Consider the following 26,706-nt stretch of genomic DNA (forward strand, 5'->3'; position numbering starts at 1 on the left):
ATATCTGCCCATTCACTGTAAGGAGTTGCCTAGCTGTAGCCATATTTAGCATAATTCCCCTACCAGCGGTGGGGGTTCGGGTGATGAGACAGTACAGTAGATAGCCTCGGGTTAAAATGTCGCATGTGTTATAAAAAGTAATGATATATGTTAATTAGTGGGCTGCTCAACAAAGCACATAAACATATTTCACAAGCGGTTAGACTCTTTTTGAAATGTTTGCAAATGCTAAGGAACATTAATTCATTAATCAGCGGTCGCTGAGTTAGCTTACATATTCAAATCGGTGAAGTGGAAAAAAGCGCTAAGTAGATGTTGGACAGCAAACATTACAGCAGTCTAGAGTATCAAACATGTATAAACGGTTATTTAAGAGTTCAAAACAGCATGTCAGTTGCCAGTGTTAATATGTGTGCGTTTCAATTTTTATCAAACTGCTGTTAACTATCACCCTCCACTAAAAACTCTCCTGTCATTATGTGGACCCCCCTCCCCCTCAACCACAAACACACACGCACGCACGCACCCATACACACAAGGCAGTATGTAAGCACATACTGTAGTGTATTCCAGCAATGCTCATTGTTGCTCCGCAAGGCTGGGACTTATCCATACGCGGGCTAAGCCCCCTGAGAGCAACGTCATTCCCCTTGGCATATTAACCACTGTCCGCTGTGTCCGCTCAACACACCGCGACAGAGGACGTCAGGATCGCACCCAACCTCAACGCGAAATGCTTTGCGAACTAAACCTAACTCAAGCAATCCTCCCCGATTCCGCGCGTTTCGGAGATGAGCCATTTAGATGCTCAGTCATACAAGCGGGATAAATAACTACGGTAAAGTAGAAAGGTAATTTAAAGTGGAAAGAGTGTTTGCGTGTAGCGAATTTGGTAAAAGAAACCCCATAAACAGCGAACCTTTGCAACTTGGGGATTTACTGTGGAGGCACTTTTTACTGAAGATCTCGGGATATTCTTTGTCTAAATATGCCTATAAGAAGAGGTCACGTTGCACCACAGAACACATTCCTTGGAATAATAATTCGGAAATTCGAGGGACAGAGTAAGTATTTTGTTGATGTACAAATTCTGCTACCAGATGAAGAAATAGCACAAAGTAAACGTTATTGACAGAATAAGATATGTATATACGTGTGTGTGTGTGTGTGTGTGTGTGTGTGTGTGTGTAACTTTATGTTAAGATATTTCTTAAACAAAAGGATAAAACTGAAATGTTAGATTCTTGTTTTATTATTATTATTATTGTTATTATTATTATATAGACTCGGTTTGTTTAGTAGTTGCCATGCACTTCACTTGATTGCTGACTGTTAATATATGTGAGCCATGGTTTACACTGAGATCACATCAGATCATATATATTTGTTCCCCTCTTTCATACAGACCGGAAATTTGTGATAGCTAACGCCAGGGTGGAGAACTGTGCAATCATCTACTGCAATGATGGCTTCTGTGAGATGACAGGCTTCTCAAGATCAGACATCATGCAGAAGCCATGCACGTGTGACTTCCTCCATGGTGACCTCACTGACAAAGAGGCCATCAACCAGGTGACACAGGCAGTGTTTGGGTCTGAGGAGCGCAAGGTGGAGATCACCTACTACCGCAAGGATGGTAAGTAACTGATCTGGTAAAACAGAAGGGGGCTGGCACAGCATGCCCGTAAGCTGAGAGGTGTCTGGAGAGCACCTGGAGTTCTCCTCATTTCATGTTGTGTCAGTCAGTTGGTCACTAACCAACCAGAGGTGCATGTCCACAGTACCTCAGACAGAGGAAAACAGCAAGGCTAGTCTAGTCTAAAATTAGATCTTCCTGTAAGTTTATGCTGGTGTTATTTCATGTGTTCTGCAAAAAATAACTAGATGATGGTTATTAGAGATTTATGAAACGTGTTCTTACGAGAAACAAAAAATATTCTGATCATATAATACAACAGGAATGTTGTTGTTTTTTAATATTATTGGATTGTGTTTATTGTTTTGTTTTTTTCAAATAAAAACAGTGTTTCTGTAATATTGTTAGTCTTACATCTCAAATAATGCACTACACAAAGCAGCTCTGCAGGTGAATTTGTAGGACACAGGTCTTTGACATCAGCAGCTGTAAAGTTTATGTTTTGTCTTTTGAATCTTACCTTGCAGTAAATTCTTTGTCTACTTTACAAATTTCAAATATAGTAAAATACACTGATTGTGTGTTTGAATCTCTATGGTGCATTTATTGATGCGGTGGTTTGTACCAAAGGTTTTCAGTTGTTTCAGTAGACAGTGGATCAGTCCATTGACCTATAAAATTGCTGTACAGATTTGCTTGCAGTGAAAATGCTCTCCCTTAAGCGGTAGACTTTTGTCATTCATTTTTGGCCAGTCCTATTATGAATGGTGTACTGAGAGACAGCAATCCTGAGTCAGAGAGATTTAATACGACGTTACCACTCAGTGGCATAAATCCGCAGATTGACCACCTCCTGCCATGCTCTCACATGAGGCTTTTTTTTTATGGTCAGCGTGACATATCTGTACACAGTTAATCCCAAAGGTACTACTCTTGTGGAGCTGCACATTTTGATCATGCTTTATTGTTTTCATTTAGCACCCGTGTTTGTGCCATGTGAGACCTCTTCTGGTGAGACATTGTTGCTTTGCACTAATATTCTTTAGCATTTGATCACTTTAAATCATGGGCAAACAGCAGTTTTATATATGTGGATTCTAAAATAGAAGAAAAGTGTTAATATTTTATTTAATCCTAGGAGCCTAATTTTTAATCATGAGTTTAATTAGATTCTGTGCCATGGATACATGCTTAATCTTCCATCAGTAACCATCAGGCATGTTTTGGGTTTTTTTTTGCTAATCATGATCCAGCTGCTGCACTGTTAAATAGATTGTTGCAGAAACCTGCAAGACAATTTCACACCAAACTCTAGGGTCTAACTGGAAGTGCTTGGTGTATGGCAAACAGGATTTTAAAGAAACTTCATTTAGGTTCCCATCTTCCCATATTGCATGCTTGTTCTGCACTCTGTTCTAAAAGTCGTGAGCATTCAATGCTTAAAGCATTGTGGATGAGAGTCTGAAAACCTTCCAACGTAATCGTTTGTCCCAGTCCTATCACAATCCTCCCTAGTGTGCATTACGAATCCAAAACATAACTCTTAATACTCCTCAGAGGAATTTATAGTTAGCATGTGTGCTCATGAATAAAGATGTCAGGGCTGACAGTGCAGTGACTGGGAATGAGCAGCTTTCAGAGTAGATGCATTACACGGGTATGGAGGACACCATTCGCCTGCTTTAAGGGAATAAAAGATTCATGCCATCCTTGAGAGAAGTAGCCCTATTGATTCAAGACAGCTGACAAATTGAAGTTGATGGGCAGAAAGTGGTTGCATTTCATGTCTCCAAACTGCATTTGAAGTTATCAGTCCTAATGCAAATCAGTTAATCCTTTGTATTAAAGCCCGAGCACACACTGTTATGAAATTATGAAATAAACCAGTCTCAGCATCGGCAGGTTACCAATGTTCTGTTTCTCCCCTTTTTCATGCATATTTTTCTCCAAGTATTGGTTGATTTTTGATGTGTGCCTAAAATGCCAGAGGTTGAAGGAACTGAAGTGAGGCAGGTGTAGTTTGTTTTCCCCTTCCACCAATAACTGCGGTAAGAAAGTAAGGTTTGGATTTGAGGAAGCTGTGCGACATCAGGAGCAACAAAGCTTTATTTCTCTTTTCACTTAAAAAGCAAAAGTTAAGCAGCTTATGTGAATGCTTAGAAATTAAAAGTAGGGGAACAATAGCAACCATGGGAGCACAGCAAAGGCCTTTTGCACCAGACCATTTGCTTCTAATTTTTGTGCTTCCCTCTATGTGAAGAAGCATGACGTGCTGTTAGAAGAGATACCACATGTGCTGTGTTACACCAGCTATGATACATAATCAATGAGATAAATGCTTTCCCCTGAAGGCTTTGTAGAGCTATCCTATTCCACAGGGTGTAATAATACTTTGTACCTGAATGAGTATTAACAAAAGGAAGCTGACACCATGGAGCAGAGAGAAGTTAAATGGATAATGGCGACATAACAGCAGCAGCTTAGCTAACCATGCTGAATGATGTGGGACATGTGGTATGCTTGGGTGCAGAGTTTCATAGGTGGCACGCCACCAAGGGGACTGCAGGGCCATGTACCCCTGCTGAGGGTTTAGTGGCAGGGGAGTGAGGGGACAGGGAGTGCCTACAGTACATAAGGTGTGCTGCGAGACACTTGGATGACTTCTCTCTAAAATAGCACATCCATTTTTCATCACGCGAGCCTTCTTTGGTGTCTCGTAGTATGAGGTGAAGCAGATAAGGTTTTCTACATCTGGTTATTTTCAGCCCGTGCAAGCAGATGATTTCAAGTCCGGTAAAATGTTTGTTAAAACATGCTGTAGCACGAGCTCCTTTCAAACTCAACAAATCGAGATAAGCTTAATTAATAACTGGAAATTGATAGTGATAGTTACTGACATAACCCTAACAATATTTGCATTAGATAGCAGTAGTAAATCATGGACTATTTTTAATGTCATGAGATTCTTGTAGTGGAGTGTGAAATCCAATGTTCCTCTCTATACCATCTGTATTTTTCTCCTAATTAGCTACCGTACGTTAACCTACATTATATACCCTTCAGTTCATTTAACCTGCCAGCATCTGTACCAAATTAAACATAATTAAAAGATCACAAAGCAAATCTCACCAACTAATAAATATAAATTCAGTACGGCGTGTGCTGGAGCTGCTAGTTATCCCTGATGGCTCTGAAGACACTGATTGAAGATGAAATTAGGCCAGTCTATGTAGCTTACAGCGCTCTCATTGAGGCGAGATATTGCCACAGGGTCTAAGGACTCTAAACAACGGGTTAGCTTGCATGGCCTCTCTCTACATACACCAGTCCTGATGGGCTATGCCCCAGTAATGTTGTATATTGGCTTAAGCAGAATAGCCCTAAAAGAGGAACATGTCAGATTTCATTATACAAGACTCACTAGTAGTTGTGGGGCTGTGTTTAAAAGCTACAGTACAGTTGTGTAGAACATGGTTGGAAGGATACAAATAGAAAAATCTGCATTCAACAATGTTACTCATGCTTCTTCCCAAAGCAGATCAACTTACATAGGAGAATATGAATCCTTAATAAACACTACTGTGTACAAATATGAACACAGCTATGTGCATTTATGCGTCTTTAAGACATCTTAAAGTTGCACCACAGCTTTTTTTTCTTTGTTGCTCATCATTCCAATTGTGTTGAAAGGATCACTTGATTAAGCAGCAATGTTTTAATAATTGATGATGGAAACAGAATCTACAGTAATGAAATTTCCATCATGTATAGGGAGCTAGTCTTAATACAGTGTCCAGTCTTTCAAGCAGGTGTAAATAGCGTCTCTTGGCTCACAGGGAAAACAGTTTATATAAAGATCTCAAAATGAATGCACATTCAGTAAAAAAAAAAAAAAGAGTTTGCTTGTCAAAGATGTTAAATATGTTGATAAGCATTAAACACTTAAAAGGACTGTGACTTAAAACAATTGCATGAAAATGGACTAAATATATATAGAAGTAATAAAACACCCTTATTATTCCATCAACACTAAAAGCCTTTACTGACGTACATTGTGTGATATAAAAATTATCCAAAAAAAGTCAAAATTATTCAAGTATTTCCACAGTTTTTGAGCAGCATGACACATTCGCAATTTTTAACACCTAGAGTACTCCAAGTTCTACAGACATTAACAATTTCCAGGGACGCAGATGGCACGCTTAAACATGTGGAGCTTTCTTCTTTCTTCTTTCGGTATTGAGCAAAATGTGTAATGTATTTTAGAGTTACAGTGGCATTCTAGTCATGTAATACTGATATCAGTAGATATACTGTGGATGGCTGCATACACTAGTTTCATTAACTGACTCAAATTGGCTTTCTTTCCCACCTGTTTGGACTCAGTAATGTCAAAATGTATGTTTTTATCAGTGTGTTTAGAACCTTTGCTGCAGGACAAGTTACAGTCATTTGCATTCAATTGACTTTAATTATATTTTACACATACCTAGTGGAAGAAATTAAGTCATGAGACACTCTGCACACTGCCATGATAACATTTGGTGAGGCATACATCAGGGCAGGGCTTAACCACGACTTTATTCAGGAGGTCTGCTGAGCATGAGGGTGCATCTACTCTTGGCTGCACAAAACACACACAACACACACACACATATTGGCTTTCCTTGTCCCAGTGCTATCCAGTTGCCATGGTTACCATGGGTCATTAAGGGTGCAAACCCTTACTTGTTTGCATCCTTCGTAATTTCTAAAGCTTTGAGTGTTCCAAGGCACAAAATAATTGTGAAATGAATTAAATGTGAAACTGAAAGGGCCTTTCATAGTGCTGGTCATTTGGGCAAATTGAGTAATCAAGCACGTTGGTCTTTGGTAAGAGAATATACCACCAGTATTTTGAAGAAAGCTTCAGAAGCTCTCTGCAGAGAGAACAAAACCTGCAGCACAACCCTTTGGCAGCAGTCCATAAATCAGGACATAGAGATAGACAGAAGTAAAATCTATGAGAGGCTTCTTGGCTTTTGCAAAAAATTGCTTTTAAAGAACTGTGAAAGTCTAAAAATTGAATTATTTAGTCAGAACTGCAAGCAGTTTGTCTGGTGAAAACTCGCATCTGGCTAATACTATTCCCCCAGCAAAGCATGGTGGTGGCAGTATTCTTTAGAGGTGCAGGGTCAGGGACATGGAGCCTGGGTTGAGAGAAGAGTGAACACAACCAAAATTCAGAGTGGCTGGAACAAAAAAGGCCTTGGAGTTGAAATAGGGAGCGAGAATGAGGTTCAAGTTCAAGTTCAACTTTATTGTCACTTCAACCATATACAGTTTAAAAATACACAGTGAGGTGAAACAACGTTCCTCCAGGAACCAAGGTGCTACAAGACAAGACAGGTGAGGATTCAGATTCAGGACCACAGTGAACAAAACATAAAAACACATTAATTCTGCAATGGGTTTGAAAAGTCTCTGGCTGTCCTTGAGTGGACCTGTAAAAGCTCAGGCCTTAATTGCATAAAACATCAGTAAACAGACAAAAAGATGATATTTTATTGATTCTCCTAATAGAGTTTAACAAAATCCTTTTGAAAGAATTGATTTTTTTTTTTTCAGAAGGGCTATAGCTTTTACAAGGCAGTCACTTTATTATTTATTTATTAAAGCAAAAGTGTTTGCTCTGAACTATTTGCAGACATGTTCAGCTCAGGGGCTTCACGAATTTCATTTTGTGTTAAACCTCAGTTTTGTTTCTGACTTGTCGCATTTGTTTATGCAATGTATACTTTGTGCACTATATGCATTCTTCATTTGATTGATAAAAGTTGCAGCTGCTTGAAATAATCTCATTTTTAAGTGTCGCCTGACTGCATCTAAAGGCAAAAATGCTAATCCAAGACACGACAATAGAAAAGTATAAAAACATATACATCGGTAAGACTTGATGGGGCTCACACAGCTTTGATACTCAGTACACCTTGTTTTTAATGTCACTGAGCTTCTTACTCTACTGTTATATATTAATACTGCTTTTTTCTGTTATTTCCTTTCACTCTCTCCTAACTCTGTGATCCAAACATAAATGCTTGTAAATAGGTTAAGTTAGAAATCTGAAAACCTTTCTTGATGAGTTTGAAAAATACCTTAGCTTCATAAAAATTGTCTGGCAGTTTTATTCTAATGATACTTCAGCTGTGAAGTGATGTCTGCCAAGGCAATTTGTTACCCAGCAGGGGGTGGTGTCACATATAATGGGATCTTTTCATCTGAATTTCATTTTTATTCACATATTTTATGGCTTGCCTTTACTGTAACATTTAAATAACAAGCGCACATCCTCAGATAATAAGATTTGATTGAGGTCTGCTATTGTCTAAGTCCCCACTTAATTAACATGTTGGATATTCTAGAATATTAATTTGGTGATAAGCTAAAAAAACTGCTAAATTGATTTATGATTTAACAGTAACAGTTAGTTACAAATAAATTATAACTAATTTTAATTACAATTAATTCAGATTTGTGCCCCTGCAGTAATGTTTACTAAAATACCTTCAGTAGACTTAAACTGTGAATGACACTTCTGTTTTTTCTGGTAACAAATAACTCAGCTGATCACATGGCACACTGCCATTGGGGTTTTTTTGGTCAGAGAAACAAGAACTCCCTGTTCTTCTGACTGAATATGCTTGTTGTTTAACAGGAAGAAGCACTGTGTCCTTTGTTTGGTTCCAAAACAATTAAAATGAAAACGTGAATAAGAGCGTATTATGAGATTAAACTTGGTAACACACTGTCCGTGCTGATTCAACTCAAGAGTTAGAAGAAGCTTTGCTTTCATCCGTTTCGGTAAAGGTGACATTCAGCAGGAGACCAGATGAGAAGGGACCCCCATGGCTTAGCCTTTAAACATGACTATTGTTTCCCATCTGGTCAGGTAAAGCCCAGCCCAGAAATATTTTTTGCTGAATTTACAGTTTCATCCTGGCTGATCACGGAGCCTTCTCTGAAAAACAGACTACACCACTATTTCCACTATCAGCTATTAGTAGTAACTACTACTAATATAAATATTTAGTTATTCTTATTATTCAGGCTAGATTTTACAGCATTTAAGCTTAGCATTTAATTATTTTTTGCTGGTTAGTTATGCAGTTACATCACTCTTCTGTTAATTAGCTATAATGTAAATATAAATGTGCCTAACAGAATGAACACAATGTGTCTTTAACCATGCAAGCCATATGGTGTTTGTTTATTTATTTATTTATACTAGTGCATGCTAGTAGTTTTCCTTGTTCATGCTGTCGGCAAACTGATATGCTTATCACAATAAAAAAAATTTAAAAGAAAGAAAGAAAGGTAGTTAGTGTTCATATGCCAAAAATTGGTAATATTTAGCCTCAGTCACACAGGCCTAGACACCAATGGGCAAACCCCTGGGAAGCTCGGGTGTATTCAGTGTTTGCAAGTGGTTGGTAGAGGGTATTATCTGTTGCTAGGTGAAATAAAGTAGGCAGCTACACCAAAAACATTCATTGCAATTGCTTTGTACATTAGCACATTAACAATTAGCAATTGTAGTGGTCTTGATGCTTTTTCTGCAAACATTGGCCAAGTACTTACCAAGGGGGTAGTCTTCCATGCAAACTATCGCTAACTGTGCCAATCTGCTATAGTGATCAAAGTAATCGCAAGGAAGTTTTCATTGCAGCACTGTGTATCAATTTCACATAGTTACTGGCAGCATCTTCCCTTAACCCATTACGAGGTGGTTGCTCGACATGTATAATTCAGCTTTTGTGGATATAATTAGATATTATTGCTGTAAAATAATGACAGAAGGTATTGTCGGTGCACAGATGCTTAAAATGGGTCATTTTGGGCTGTCGGTGAGTGGTTGCTAGGCAATATGACGATGCCATAATATTTGATATAGATAAAAATCCTTGGATGTATCCTTTATGCCAATTTTGTTTATTTGATTATCTAGGAAGAGTTTGCGGACAAAAAAACACATAATCACACAGAAAGACAGAGATTGAATTAACTGGGTGACCTGATGGCTAAATAGTTCAGGCACATAGCACATGGGTGAAAACTGACCATTTCATTCCTCTTCTCTCTTTCCTCGGTCTTTTTTCCTGTTAATCTCTACTAGAGCTGTCAAATTAAATGAAAATTTAAAGTAAAATTTACAGAAGTCTATTCACGGCTGAGCAATAGAGCAAGGATGGTATCCACATCTGTTCAAGTAAGGAAGAGAAATGAGGAAGTCTTGGCCATATTTTTTCATTCGTCCATGCTAATAAACCACTTTGTCCCTTGTTCTTTGTCTAGGATATATCTTGAAATAACTACAACTAACAGTCTACACTCTACCTTACATATTCTTTATCTTATACTCACCTGCTCTGTACCAGGGTGGATCTTTTTACTTGACAAACTGGTCTACATACTTGATCCGAGTATAATTAAAAGTGAGTCTTAACAAAAACTGTTTTTTTATGTCCATAACACACATCAGAACTGTGACTACAGTTTTCCCACCTTTCTTCTTACTGGTGAACTTTGTTGCACTGTTTTTATATCCTGTAAGCTCACAATTTTTTACTCTTATTCTGTTTATCAGACAATCAGTTCTGAATAACTCTCATCCACTTACTTTCCCTTTCTGAACAAATGAACAGTGTTAACTCAAAGAGATCAAAGTCAATACCAAAGTGCTCCCTTTTACAGAAAGGACAATGCAGAATTAGGTGAAGGATTTCTGGGAAATGCAGGAAAAGTGCTTTTTATGAACAGGGGATTTAAATTGGGCAAGGACTCGAGGTTGCCCTGCTCTCTAAGCGCCACTTTCGACTTTATAACGTAACATGACCAGGAAGCCTTTACACGAGATGAGATTGCACACAGCACACCTTCTGTTCTTAGTAACACATCACATATGTAACTGTGTTTTGTTCCATTTACTCCATTAATTCACTCAGTACCTGTGAAACACTGAATTCCACTATTCTCTAACACCAGCTGGTGCATTTTCAATGTTTTCCATTTCATTTAGATTACATTATCATCACTTCTGGGGTTTCTGATGCTGAAATCTGTCCAAGAGAACTGTGGCATGTAGAGACAGACCAAGCTTGTTATATTTAGTCAGACAGCAAGTCTACTGCTAATGAATGCTGCTGGCAGGGTGTCTGTGAGCCCTGAGGAAATTGCAGCGAACACTGGTAATATGTGTCCTCTGTGAGTATGAGCACAACACAAACAGACAGACAAAATGACGGACAGATCCACACAGAGAGACAAAGGTGTAATTTTACTATGAAACAATTTGATTTTATAGCTCAGTTCAAAATGATGAATATATCTACACGTGTTAATTTTTTATTTTTATTTTTTTAAAAGGTTCAAATGGGGCTGTTTTTTTTTACTGGTTTTTATAATGTAATAATAACTGGAGTAGTTTCAGAGCAAACATTTTTCCTCATACGAGAAAAGGCCACTGATACTATATGTCCCCCAACTGTAAGTAGCTGTTGTGTTATTGCTTCAAGTCCAGTGGGTAGAGAGTTTTATTGGTGAGCACTTATGCCCACAAGCAAGAGTAGATTTTGCTAACGCAGCTTTAACCAGTGCAGTTGAGAAATTGTGATCTCGCTGGATTTTCTGCTCCGCTGCCTCACACAACGGATATTTTTAGTGATTATTTCTATGTGCACACTGCAGTTTCTGTGTTGGCTGTAATCTGTCTTGCTTGTTTGATCTGTTACACTAAATCGTGCTGTCTCAGCCATCGTATTGAAACTTGGTTATTTTATGTAATATATTTCTCATTAAAATATGCATGCAATATATGCATAAGAACAACAACATACAGACATGAACCAATCTAACCTCTGGATGTTTTTATTTTATCTCATCTATTTCATCTATTCTGGCATACAGCCATTGACCTTTAATATTAACGTCTTCTCTGTTTTTCCAAAGGTGTCGTAAGTCATTTTTACAGTTCTTTATAGTCCTCTCACAAGGACTTTTAACTGGCACGTTGTATGTTCAACTCTCTGACACTGATTCTTTGTTTCTCTTTCAGGGTCTGACTTTCAGTGTAACACTCATATAATCCCAGTGAAGAATGAAGAGGGCGTGGTGATGATGTTTATCTTAAATTTTGAGTATGTTGTGGATGAGGGAAGTGACAACTCCACAGAGAAGATAAGCCCCACATCCCCTACAAAGTCTGATCAAAGTAAGTATGTTAAATACTACTGGAATAATTAGTGATATAGCATGACATACCTCCCTAATGACACCAGTATCTAACAAATACTGTGGAGCTGTTTAACTTTGCTGCCATACAAACATCTGTGACAAAATTTCTGCATACCCGAATGAGTAACTGGTGCATTGCAGGATAAACGTTTAAAAAAAAAAATATCAAGAACTCCTGCATGTTTTCTCACTTTCTTATTTCAGTCCATCTGACCTTCATCAGGTATACAAGCAACATATGGACTAAACAAGCATGCACACATGGGAAATTCCTTAGTCATTCCAACATGCAATCAGGGAACTGTATGATCACATAAAACCAGGACAAACAGATTCAGGGATAGCTTCTTTCCCAGAGCTATCACCGTAGTAAATAAGCACAAAAACAATTGAACCTGCTTAGCTATACCATACCGTCACTGCCATTATATTATGCTGCTATTCATACTGTCATTATATTAATGCTGCTATCCTGTATATATCAGACTTACTATTGTTTGAGTACTTGCGATTGTTTTATTGTACTTTTTATATTTTACATTTAGATTTATTATTGAATCTTGCACCAAGGGAGTGGCACTCCAATTTCGTTGTACTCTGTACAATGACAATAAAGGCTATTCTATTCTATTCTATTCTATTCTATTAATCTGAAAAATGAACACTTTGTGTATGTGTGTCAGTAATGTTGAGTGTTTGAAGTGACATCCAGGTAAGTTCAAAACTGTTGAAGTTCAGAGTAAAACAACAGTAGGCTCTTAATACAAACTGTGTGCTTCATCAAAACATCATATTATCAGCCATAGTCCATTAAGAGTATACACAAATCACAAATAATCACAAACATCATACTAAGTAAATATTTCCTATGAAAATGAAAATGACTAGATACTACTTGTTATTACATTTATTCCATTCACTGACTTATGTTACCCGTTGGGTATTTTAATACATTCTGATTCCTATATGGCATATATGGTATATGAATGATACAATATTTTGATGTTTTGAAAGGTTTTCATTTACAGTCTGTCTTGTATTTTGAACTTGAGGAGTTTTGAATTCATTTGGATGTCACTTAAGGTTAGTATTATCACACAGGTGATCCTGCTAATGCTTTTGGTTGACTACTGACAGACATACATGCAAGGTGTTAATCAGTCAGATTAATTTCATTAGTCCTCTCACTGCATGTGATGACGATTGAGATACTTCGCGTGTATGTGGCAATGCAGGGATTGTGCTCATATACTACGAGGTCAAAAGAGAAAAAGAGTTTAATAAATGTAACAGCAGCAAGCAGATCAGTGTGTCTAAGTTCTATTTCTTTTTATGTCTTTGCTGTCATGATTTTTTCTAACACTAGAAATTCCATCTTAATTTTTTTCTGTCTATCAGTCGGCGATGTGGGGAGGCAAATAATAAGGGACCTTTTTTTTATTTGGCTGACAGCAAAGTTCGATCAATAAAGTCCAGAAGGATAACTCAAAACAAAAATCCAAAAACCCGGCATGGGGAGTAATCCAGGAAAACACTGAAGCAAGACAAAGAGCTACATTAGGGGGAGAAAACAGATGGTTTGACAAAGGACAAAGGAAAAAGAAGTCTGAATATACACAGGCTAAATGCTGAGATGAGATGGGAGGCAGGTGGAGAATGAAGAAATTAAACTCATAATTGACAAGATTTATAAGTGAACTAAAAGAAGAATCAAGAAATTCAGCAAGCAAACAAAACAAGCTTCAACCAATCGAACATCTTTTAATAAAATCAGAACCCAAACTCAGTTAACAAAAGAAGACTTGATTTTTTTTCATAAATATGCATCACTATTCATTTATGCATTGCATTTATCATGTAATAACACCATTCACAAAACAAAACCTTCCTCGCTTCTTTAAAGTATGTCAATACCAGAGCAGATGGCTAAAACTAAAATATCCCTCCACATTTGGTAGGCTCTAATTTAGTACTGTGTTCCTTTTCATGCACTGTGTAACTTCTAAACATATTGCTGGCTTTTATTGTTCTAAAAATGGTGCATTATTTAGTTTGCCAGTGTAATATAGTTTACACCAACAGCAATTAAATATACCATCTGCATGCAAGGAGGAAATGGTCGACTTACATAACGTAATCTTGTTAAAAATGTTTAAATATATCCATTTTACACCCTGGGGGAGAGCAGCATATAGCACACCTCTCTTTTTTTTGGTGTATTTCTAGAGGTGTTAATGTCAGTGAAACCTTCCTGCTCTTCTCTGTTTGGAAGCACTCAGCGTCTTTTCTCTTGACCTGAGTTAGGCTATTCGCTCAGGATGTATTCCTCCAGAGTACTGACATTCATCTTGTGCTGTGCTGTGTGTATTTAAGTGTGCATGTGCACGTGTGTATGTCTCTTTTGTTTGTTGCCAGCATTGTTAGTCAGACTTGATTGCTTGTGACTGTGCTTCAGCAGAGGAAACCTGTGGGTAAATTAGACAGATAAACATATGATGTGACATAAGATTAGGAGAGTCAGAGACAATGACTCTTGACTTCATGCACACTTTCACTTTATATATGATAGTAGTATTATTTATTTTTTTCTTTGAGCAGCTCTTAAGTAATAGCAGTGCATTAAAGTGTAATTTTATTCTAGTTGCTTGGTTGAAATGAGTTTTAAAAACTGATGCTAGTCATTTTGAACTGAATCTGCTGGCTATTGGAATGTATTATGTTCAGATATTGCTAAAAGTATTATTTCTCTAAATGAATATGTATTTAATAAGATTCACGTCATAAGTATAGAAGATAGAAAAAAAGAAATGCTTACTGATGAAATTAGTTTTAGGTTATCGGGCATTTAAAGCGCAGTGGCAGACACGTACCATTGGCTGAGAAATAACGTCACTGATTTCAAAATAGAAAGAGCCTTGGAGAAAATTTCCACCATGCCTATTCCTGTGATTTAATATAACAGTCTCTGAAAGGTGATTTTCGTTATACAGGGGTGTTAATTATCATCTGGTGCTGACAGCTGGTTATAGGCCAGCAGGTGTCAACTAGTACTGTACGGAGCTTGGCAGAGAGTAATCCCTCTCGCCTCAAGCTGCTATCTAAAAGGTATCCTCCACTAAATTCAACTGTTAAGGCCTAAAGCCAGAGATGGTACACTTATACTGTGTTATGCAAACCAGACTCTTGCTGCATAAAATGGAAATTGTGTTTTCAGTCAGCGACTTAACAAAAAATCGGTTATTATAGCACTCTATGAATACATAATTTTTACGACTTCTGATAATAGAGACTTTATGAGCTTTTTTCTGAAACTCTGAATCTATGAACTTTTAACTCAATTCTAAATGTTCATGCTTGCTCATATCTGCACTCTGGGAATGAGTCTGATGTTGGCCTCTTGTAACTGCAGTGTTATTCTCTGGAATATTGTCCACAGCTCTCGAACATAGCGTAGAGTCCTGGAAAATCAAACATAAATCCAGGCTCAGCCAGATTTTTTTCAACCAACAACAGTCCAGTACTTTGCTAATATGATTGCCAATGTTGCTTTAATCCAAATGTCAATCTCATACTGTATGTCTAAAGGACACCGGACTTTTATTTGAGGACATTAGTCTTTGATGTAGCCTTTTGCACGTTTACACTTGCATCCAAGCCATAATACTAGAAAGGCAAGGCAAGGTAATTCTAATTGTACAAGACCTTTAATCCACATAGATAGATTTAAGGTGTCTTAATAAATCATAATTTTGGTAATTACCTTTCAAATCTTATAGGCTATATTTTCAATTGCTTCAAATTAAAACCAATTGCTTTAGTAGGTTACATTTTTTTTCCTTTAAAAACTGTTTTAAATTTTGTAGCTGTAATTTTCTGAAAAAAGATTTGTTCTTTTTTATGGCCATCAAACCTTGACGTGGTTAGCTGGAGCAGGTATGACAGATTCAGTGAGAGGAACGCAGCAAATGAGAGAAGGTGCAAATTTAAAGAAGAGAACCAACTAAAAAACATCTCTTGAAATGTTGTGCATGCTGCCAAATGAATACAGCTCAATTATACACATAGGGATGTCCTTGTAAGCCACACTATCATAGTGTCATAAATATGCTAAAATAGATATTTTTTTAAATCCTCTTACTATGATACACAATAATATAATACACTGTCTGACTGAAAATTCCTCCCACATATTCAGAAGGTAAGCAATCTAACTTTGCACACAGGTACACATTAAGCCCCTAAAGTGACTTATCTTATTATGATGTCAGCATTTATGCACTAATAAAAACCTATAAAAGAATTGTATCATTTTGATTTCACAACAACTAATTAATGAATACTGAATACACTTGATATGATATGATATGATATGATATGATATGATATGCTAGACTTACACAATTTGTAGATATCCTTTTTGATATCTATAAATTGTGATCCTTACAGTACTAATATTATATTAATGATTGTTTATGAAGTCAAGCTTACTGTATTTAGGGACTAAATGAAAAGTTTAATGTAATGTATAGTTTAAAATAACTATACAGCATTTCAAGACATGTAAAAAAGTCCAGCCTACAAAATCATCTTTTTATGCATTTATCCAACAATAAGGCATGTAAATATGCCATATGGGTATGTCTTTGATTGATTTTGCATACCATTTTTTCATTATTTCTACTTAAAGGTAGTGGATAGTGCCTGGCTGATAAGTGACATTTTTTTATAGACCCAGTCCTTTAATCATTTTTCATAAAAGCTTTAAAAAGCTTTTGTCAATATAGCAGCATGATAGTAAAAAATATATCCAGCACAGCACACGGGCCAGAGGAGTAGAAATTTAATGTAACATCACAGGTAGTCTATAAAAGGATAGCGTGTCAAAGGAAGTGAGTAGGATCTTTCCAACCTAATAACCAAAGCAAACATTAGCACAACAACAATGATCTGCAGTCCAATTCGAGACTGGCGACATGGAGCATCCATAAAAATAAAAACTGAGGAAGGTGAACTGCATCATATGTTGTCAGTAATTTGCAGCATCATTGTGGTAAACATTTCAGCCTATATAACACTCCTTAACAGCACACCATACTAGACCCCTATGATAACTTTATTAATACTGTGACCTTACTTAATGTCATGTGACATCAAAGTGAGTAAAGTCAGTACACTCAGTTTAAAAGGTTTGGAAACTGCCTAAATCAATAGAACTGATGAAGCCTACTGAATGAGTACAGGCATGTCCTTAAGACTGATGTGTGTAGCTGTCCTTGATTTTTGTGCTTATGAAACAGCCCCCTAATGTCACTGTTACTGAATTTTGTTGTAATGAGATTCACTCTGTGATTAAACAAAGAATTGTTATTTTTCTGTTTCTCTTTTTAAACCTTGAATTAAGTTTTTTATTCATTCATTCTGCTTTCTTTCATACTAGCATTTATGCACCAAAGGAAAGACTCAAGTTAAAATCTAATTCAGAGAATAGTAAATTTACTTCTTTTTTTTTTGTCTTGTTTGTTTGTTTTTACAGACATTTATAAAAGTTATAAAGATAATTTGTCATTTGTATGTAGAGACTAGAGTGGAAAGATACCAAGATATCAAAAACCATTCAAGGAGACAGTTTTCATAGAATGCATGTTATGTGAATATTAACAATACAACAAAACAGAATAAACTATGGATAATGTTACTTTGTTTCACTATATCTAATTCAACTGAAACCATTAGAGTAAAATACCATTTTCCTTAGGCACAATGGATAGATGTATTCGACTGTAATCCTTCAAAGATATGCAGGATGCACCAAATAACAACAACAGACTGCTGCAGTACTGGGGACTTAGGAGATGAGTGCAGGACACAAAGACAGATATTTGCAACAAAAAGAAACCTGTTTATTATATTCTGGAAGGTTCATATATAAATCAACCAACCAAAATAAAGGTTTATTACACATTAAGGACTAGAACACATAAGGAACACAAAAAAAAAAATCACCAGCACTACAGCAATCAGTCAATGATGACACATACACAATAGAAAACTCACAATGGAAAACAATATCAGACATGCTCCTGGGGCTATTAAATATATTTATAGATATACATATTACTGTGCTGTACATTGAGGTCTTCTCTCAATGTCCTTTCTATTTTTAGGGAGGAGTAGATTCTTCCGTTTCCGCCAGGCTGCTTTGAGCCTGATGAATACCAACAAGCAATCTCTTCCGCAAGAGGACCCAGATGCTGTGATGGTGGACTTGCCCAAAGAGGATGAGGACTCAGTGGCCCTGGAGAGTTTCCCATCACCCACCAAGAGCATTTGCAGTCCCATTGAGGCCAATGACACACATGCCCTCATAGGCTCAAGCCACCACTCCTCCCAGGCTAGCATCGGTCCTGAACCACTTGACCATTCATCCCCTAAACTCCCCTGGGAGAAACTCTACCATTCGGAGCCACACCAGTCCTCTACCTCCCTGTCAAATACCTTCCCCAGAGGCAGCATCAGCAGCATGAGAAGGGCCTCATCTGTTCATGAAATTGAAGGCTATAGTTCCAATTCAAAAAACTTATTCAGGGATCGCCATACAAATGAAGGTATGTGCTACACTACGCTCTATAACTTGTAGCGTCTGTCTGTGTTATGTCGTATTAATATATTGGCCCAGCCAACACCTTACAATTGGCTGCTCATGTTTTAACTCTATTATGATAAGTAAAATCTGATCAATATATCAATAGGTTATATGGGCTTACTGCACTGAAATGATTGTAAACTAATGATTGAGACAGATGTCGTCATTTTGTCACAATGTAATCTTAACATCTGTAAAATCGTAGATAATAGCATTGCTTTTAAATAATTTGTCTCAATCCGTGTATAGCTATGAGAAAAACAGAAGGTGAAAACATTGCTTTTTAGGCATATGTAATTTAAAGGCTTGTGTATGAATAAATCAGTTTCCCCCCCGATTCCTAGTAGGCTTTAATTCACAGCCAACCGCAGCTCTAAAAGCACGTTAGATGTGTTGTAGCACATTTTTTCTTGGGTGAAAAAATACTAAAAATTCCCAGTAGTTCCTCCACTATCAGTTGATGTAAGATTACATTAGTCAATGGTGATGTGCATGTACAGTAAATGAGGCTGTTATTCTCTCTGGCTAGAAATAGATTTACAGTATACAAAGCTCAGCTTATTATGGTTATATTGCCATAATACCTAAAAATGGACAGGAGATTAAAAATTTTCTTGTTTAATCAGGGTGAAGCAGGTAATTTCTTAATATTTATTCAACAACAAAAAAACCCACCAAATACTGTGTTAACCTCTACATCTTGCCAAGGTTACTAATGTGGCTGCCATTTGCTCTTGAACACTAGGCCCTTTCAACCACGTGAAGTCCAGCCTTCTTGGCTCTACCTCTGATTCAAACATCAACAAATATAGCACTATCAACAAGATCCCCCTGATTGCACTCAACTTCTCAGAGGGGACAGAGAAGAAGACCCACTCTCCACCAACAAGTGAGAAACCCATCATAGCACCAAAGGTTAAAGAAAGAACTCACAATGTAACAGAAAAGGTCACACAGGTGAGTCTGAAAATTCCAATTTATTTTTACATTGAAGCATCTGTTATTGTTTGACTTGCAAAACTCTCTCAGCTACCATTTCTCTGACCTGGGTCCAACTCTTAGAAATCCATCCATCCACCTTTCCACACATATCCTTGGTTCTCTATTTCAAAGAACGTCACTGAGAGGGATGGATGGGAAGCTTGCCAGTGCACTAATCATTTCAAATGTAGTTCTGAAATTGGATGCCTCCATGAAGATGATGAGATATGATTCACTGACAGCTCATTATATTAAAGAAGAAATCATGTTGCAATCAGATCGCACCAGCCGCAATGCCAATAACTAAATATCATCTAAATTTTTCTCAACTCAACTGAGATAGCAAGACTTTTACATAGAGAGGCATTGAACCAGAGAAGTGTATACCAAAGTGGTCAAAATCATTTTTGCAGTAGTTTTCTCTTCCCCATTTTTCCCATGATGACAGATAGACTCAAAAGATGAAAACAATACAAGCCTTACTTTTGGAGACGCTAACAAACAGCTGACAGTCTATCATGCTGCAGAGATAACATATGGCTACTGCCCATCCACATTAATAGAGGAGTAGTGCCAGGAGTTGAAACAGATATTCAGTCTAGGAATTATTTTCCAGCCCAGCTACACTTTCTTCATGCAAACAAACATGCTGCTAATTTTGTAGGTTTACTCTATGTATTGATTTGGAATGACTCGATGATTTTATTGAATATCTAGTACAATAAGCTGAAAAATGAAACATTAGTATTGCCTATTTTGACAAATAACTTGCTGTCAAAATACAAGTGAATGGAGTTAGAGGAGTCTCAATCCCTAAGTCTAAGACAAAAATGTATGTTTTGTTTTAGTTTACAGTTATTCTGGTGATAAGTTCCAGTTTTGCAATTCTGTTTTGTTTCAAGTCTTACATCTGTACATGTGTGCATCTTTGGAGTGCACCTCTGGGAACCATGGACACAGTTGCACGAGGGCAAGAGTACAAGTGTATTTATTCTGATAGCTCTTTTCATTCCTTCTTGCTATAATATCACTATTCAAGTTGAATATTCACCTGAGCCCTAAACCACCCAGGATACCAGTACATGTCCCGAGTGATGAAAGTACTTTCATCTTGAAGCAAACTTAGTGGCAATATCAGAGAAAAAACATCTATTTCTGTTTCAGAACAACAAGAAGAACATTTCACTGACTCCCTATAGAACCTATTAATTCATTATGTTTACAAGTCACAAGTGGATGTTCTTAACACTTGAACAAACAGGGGTTCTAGGGCTAGCTAGACATGTCAATATTCATTGCGGTTTTATTTTTAAACTAATAAAAAAAACAATGTTTCATAAAATTAAGTGAGGGGAAAAACGTAAAATGTTTACTTGCTGGCCACTTTTTTATGAACACCTTACTAGTATGACCCCGCCCATTTTGCCTTCAGAATAGATTTTGGTCCATCCTGACTTGATAGCATCACAAAGGTGCTCTTTTGGATTGCAATCTGGTGACTGTGGAAGCCATTTGAGTCTAGTCGTGTTTTTCATGTTCAATAAACCAGTTTGAAAGGATCCGAGAGTTGTGGCATGGTGTATTTTATGGATAGAAGCAGCCACTGAAAGATATGTACACTGTAGTCATAAAGGTATGGACAGGGTCAGCAACAATACTCTAGCAGGCTGAAGAGAACATATCCCCCATTACCACCAGCCTGAAATGGTGATACAAGGCAGTGTGGATCCATGGTTTTTGTTGTTTATACCAAGTGCTTCTTCTACATACCTTGGTAAAAACACATGGTTAGTTGATTTACTGTCTTTCTGTCGGTCTGTCAGTCTGGCCTTTCATCTCGGCCTTTGCACATCAACTGCTGGATTGGATATATTCTCTTTTACTAGCCATTCTCTGTAAACCCTAGAGATGGTTGTGTGGGAAAATCCCAGTAGAGAAGCAGATTCTGAAATAGTGTGTATGCCTCCAACAACCATGCCACATTCAGAATCACTTAAAACCCATTTCTTCCCAATTCTCATGCTTTGTTTGGAATGCAGCATGGCATCTTGACCTTGTCTATATGCTTGAATGTATTGAGCTCCTGCTGTGTGATTGGCTGATTAGACATTTTTGTTCGCATGCAGGTGCACACTACCAAACAAAGTATACTTTAGGGATAACGTTGCAGTTATTCTGATAAATAACAAAATGTGTTTTGTTTTGGGATATTTCAGTAAATTAAGAACTCTGTGTAGGACACTATAAAATGCTTTGGGGCCCAGTAACCAAGCAAAAGAAAAGCTGAGAAACTTTATATTTAAACTTCTTTCACCACAGCTTTCTCATCTATAAATGAAAAAGAACCATCATCGTGATTAAATGTTCTCCCTCCCTGCTGATTTTAGTTTGGAGTTTGAAGACACTGCAGAGATGTGAACGCTGCATCTGCTTCCTGACTGCTAGCATGGGGAAATCTATAATTCATGTGCTGAAGATAAGGGAATGTGCTGAAAAGAATAGAAAGACCCATTGCCCTCATCCTCAATCGTACACCATTTTCTGCCATAAGAGAGCCCTTTCTGCTAGTCTGTCGCACATTGTGAAGCCAGAAACAGAGAACGGCTTTGCTTTCCTGACCACATTGAATAATTTACCATCTAACCAGAGCTCATTCATCTGGGGAAATTAAAACAAATATTTGGGTACCACATTGCATAGTAAATTCATATCTATCAGTTAAAATGTATGCAGACTTTACTTTTCTTCAGTCTATCAAGTGCTTTTTCCAAGAGTAATTCAATGTACCTTCTGCAAATGGAGAACAAGTGGTAGTAACATTTATTTATAGTGCCAGGTCAGAGGCAATCCACTTGTCATAATGGCTATCTTTGACTAACTCGGTTTGACTGTAGAGGACACATTGGGTGTCACAGTTGTTATCAATTCATTCCTTAAAGTCTGTGAGCTGATTAAATGACCCGTGGAATTGATATATGAAATGGGAAACTGTGTTTAATCAAATTATAGATTTAAAATATATTGTTTTATACCAAAAAAGCACCATAAGCTTAAAACCTATAGCTTGTAATATTATCAATTATTCTAAGAGGTTGACCCAAAATAAAAATTGACAGCGATGTAATCAAGTGATTTTTGTAGCTCTTCTGACCCTCTCTCACCATTCCTGCAGGTCCTGTCCCTCGGAGCAGATGTGCTGCCAGAGTACAAACTCCAAACACCTCGCATTGACAAATTCACGATCCTTCACTACAGCCCATTCAAAGCCGTCTGGGACTGGCTGATCCTGCTGCTGGTCATCTACACGGCGATCCTCACTCCGTACTCAGCTGCTTTTCTTCTCAATGACCAAGAGGAGCAGAAGAGACGAGAATGCGGATACTCCTGCAACCCTCTCAATGTAGTAGATTTAATTGTGGACATCATGTTCATCATTGACATCCTCATAAACTTCAGGACAACTTATGTAAACCAAAACGAGGAAGTGGTCAGCCACCCAGCCAAGATAGCAATCCATTATTTTAAAGGATGGTTCCTTATAGACATGGTGGCAGCAATTCCGTTTGATCTTCTAATATTTGGCTCAGGATCAGATGAGGTATGTAATCTTTTGTTAATTTTGTACATGTATTTAGTTTTTTTTCAGCTAGTTGTTTTTTTCTCCCAGGGAGCTTTACTGCACATCACCCCAGGGATGCTTGGACTGTTGTACTTGCCCCTGTTCCACTACTTAAAGCCTGAATATTTTGGCTTCATAGAGATTACTTTAAATTGCATGTTTTTTTCCTTTCATTCTTTCTTTCTTCTTTTTTTTTCCCTTTTTTTGAATGGTCCTCATTCTAGAATCCATTTACACGGATTAATGGCTTACCAAATGGCAATCAATGATGCATTTATGTGAGGAGCAGGCCAACAGGGCTGTGTGCACAGCTTACATGCAAATGTGAGATGTCCATTGGTAGGCTGGCTGCCAGGACTGCTGGCTTGTTTGTTGGTAGGATATGTCCCCTAAGGCTCTGGATCCACTTCAGGGCTTTATCGTGCTTTGTAGACACTCCATTACACCCGGAAAGCTCCTGATTATACAGTAAACCATAATAATCTTTTCCATCAATGCGGCTGCTGCTGAGTCAGTTCAGTAAATGACAACAAATCAAAAAGAACATGGACATCTGTTTCACTCATCAGACAGTGACAAACAAAACGAGACCATGATTTGAAACTAAAGCACATCCTCACTACGAGTATGTGACTATGTTTACTTAACTTCCACTTTTGCCAAAAATGAAAAACCAATTGACTCCTGTTCTATAAATAGATAGATAGAGTTATACAGTGAGAACATGTGCTTGCATGACTTCTATTTATAGCTTTCCATCTTGATGTTTATGTCAGATTGAACATGAAAATTCCCGCTCAGCAGCATTCTCATTCAGAAAACAAAACCAGCCGAGACAGTGGCAGATGGTTTTTCACAAGGCTCATTCAATTTAGCAGCTTAATAAGACGGTTTTAACCTACAATCGCTTAAGTAAACCTTTTGATTAGAGTAGGAAAAATATGTGAAATAGATTTCAGTGTCTGTTTGCTTTAAAAACAACTTCGTTTTACCATAGTATTGAACATATTGGGAAAGTTATCATGCAAAACTGGGCAATATGAAAAACTGAATGTTTTGAGAACGTTTATTATATAAACTACTGTCCAGTGTCCAGCAGTTTCATTGTGAATTTGGTTGCTTTGTCCTGACTTGAACCTGTAAATGTTGTTTCTGATAGAGATTAGTAGAATGACAGAGTGATGAGGCTGTGTAGCCCTGTGTAACCATAAAACCCAGCTACCTGTGAAGGTACAGTTAATGCTGTGATTTCATTCAGTTCACTTTGATTACGTTTCAGTTGTCTGTTTTTTTTTTCTTTTTGGATGAATCACATCTATCAGTAAAACAGGCGCTGTTAGCGGTTGAGAAGGAGACTAATGTTCATTTACCATCACACTGCAATTATACGCAAACATAAGCCTCACATTTTAAATCAGTTTAGGACTTTAGATTTAATGAAGATCTAACATACTTAAGGGGAAAAGGGACTTTGTAAGTGGAAAGTGAGTTTTAAGTAAGTAAATAAAACATAAAAAAGTAAACTGTAGCATAGATTTGCAATGTTTTCGACAATAAATTTTGAGTCAGTGTGACAAGCACAGGCTATCATTTTAAAACATCTAAGTGCTTTAAGCTTCAAAAAAAATCTTTGTGGAGCTGCCTATATATTTACATTAACATTACATTCAGCCTTACATCACACTTGGATATGAGGTTCAAATTCCTCCCTGAGTCTTCTTTTCCTTCTTTCTGGACCGGTGATGCTCTGATTTTCTCTTGCTGCCCTTTTTGTGTGTTGGCTTTTCTGTATATATCTCTGTTCAGATTTATCAGTGTAAAACTGGCCCTGTGATATTATTTCTGACTTTAAACACCTTGTCTAAATCTGACTGACATTCAGACTTTTAATTAAAGCACAGCCAAGAAATTCTTGACTTAACTGGAGAGATTGAACAAGAGAGTATAGACAGGGAATGAGAAAATGATCACCAATTGCTACAATACTTTAAGGCAATTAATGGTTCTGTCCTAGTGTTGGTTAGAAAAGGATGATTTGAATTCAACAAATACAGGCCACAGAGACACAAATTTAGTTAACCCATAGCCAATGCCCCATAAGTGTTTCACAAGAAACCATTTTGGTACATGCCAAGAATAACAATCATAAAATAGCTGACAGTAGAGGTGATAAAAGTAGACATATTCATTACATAGAAGTACACAAAGTAGTGATTCAACTTTGTTGCTCAAGTAACAGCAAAAAAGTGGAGGCTCTAAAGTAAAGAGGTATTATATTAAAAAAATAGCTGCTCCTCTACCAGCTGCTATACGCAAAGCTAACTGAAGCTCATGTCATATTAATATTATGATAAAATAATACCAATACAATGATATGAATGAAGGCTTTATTTCAGTTCTATTTCATCTGTCTATCTTCATTGCGGTTTGCGTCCACACAGGAAAATGAGGATAATCAAGGGTTAAAGTGGAATTCAACTGGTATGGGAACCCTAAGATCACTTATAGTGGAGCAGTGTGGGGGAAAGAATCACAAATAAGTCACAATAATTGTTGTTGTGAGCTTCAGTAGATTTTGTGAACAGGCTGTGATGAACTGACCTGTGCTGCTGCTCTTTGTGGATTTAGCCAACTCAATTTGACAAGATTTAAGCTGGGGTTACATGCTCTATCTCTGACTGATTTCCCACCCCAAACAGCATAAATCTAGTGTAAAGACAGAATTCAATGAGTGAATCTGATCAGCATCATCACCTTAAATTTGTCTGCTACACTTGATGTTAACCATGAACACTATAGCTGCTTTGCATTGGTCCAACATACTGCATTGTTTTAAAATGGACTGTTTTAAGTAGCCAGTGTTGCCTGATTTAAAACAACTAGTATATGAAGCAACCTTTAAAAAGCAAATGAAAATCATAATTTCAGCAACACATTGTGTACGATATATTTGTTTAACTGCTAGAAATGTGGCTTTTGAAATTAGCTGCCATGTAAAACAAAAAAAGAAAGAAGTGATTGGCTTTGTGCTTGCTGTGTAGCAATAGATCCGGAAGAACAGTAACTTCAACTTACAGATATCTGCACCTTCAATGCTTCTGGCTGACTTTAACGTCTAGGTGTAGTGATATTAATGATGCATAAATTATGTGTTTTTTGGCTCTTTCAACTCTTTGTGTATGATAAGCGCAAGTGGGGGATACACCAATAAGGTTGTGTTTTATATGTTATTGTTCCCTCCATTTAGATTCAAATTAGTTTGGTGTTTGAAGGCATGCTGTGGCAAGAAATAACTCCCCTCAAATGGTTTAAGCCTAAAGTAGTAGTAGAAGTAGTAGAAAGTAGATATTTGTTAAAAGGTATGTATTATAGATACATAAAAATTCTACTTAAGTATAGTATGTGTTTGTTACTGCCCATCTCTGGCTAACAGGAAATACGTGCATCTGGGGCTAAGAAACTTTAAATGTGCATGCCATTGTTCCTCATAAAGTATTTGGCATGTAAAAAAATAAATGTCATTTATTTTACGCTATGGCCACATACAATATGGCTATA

The 26,706-nt window shown here is 37.2% G+C and overlaps 1 protein-coding gene across 4 annotated transcripts in view; it reads left to right on the forward strand.

Moving 5' to 3' along the window:
- Positions 1–578: 578 nt before the first annotated feature.
- Positions 579–26,706, forward strand: part of kcnh7 (potassium voltage-gated channel subfamily H member 7) — a 42,231-nt gene continuing 16,103 nt past the window's right edge. For all 4 annotated transcript variants that reach the window (XM_076875031.1, XM_076875032.1, XM_076875033.1 and 1 more), the window contains exons 1-6: positions 579–1,064; positions 1,406–1,636; positions 11,727–11,882; positions 18,070–18,510; positions 19,294–19,505; positions 22,702–23,127. In XM_076875031.1, coding sequence (XP_076731146.1) covers positions 989–1,064; positions 1,406–1,636; positions 11,727–11,882; positions 18,070–18,510; positions 19,294–19,505; positions 22,702–23,127 — 1,542 coding nt within the window. In that variant the 5' untranslated portion in view covers positions 579–988. The remainder of the gene's footprint in view (positions 1,065–1,405; positions 1,637–11,726; positions 11,883–18,069; positions 18,511–19,293; positions 19,506–22,701; positions 23,128–26,706) is intronic.

This window comes from Maylandia zebra, linkage group LG16 (genome assembly GCF_041146795.1).
Source record: "Maylandia zebra isolate NMK-2024a linkage group LG16, Mzebra_GT3a, whole genome shotgun sequence".
NCBI lineage: Eukaryota > Metazoa > Chordata > Actinopteri > Cichliformes > Cichlidae > Maylandia > Maylandia zebra.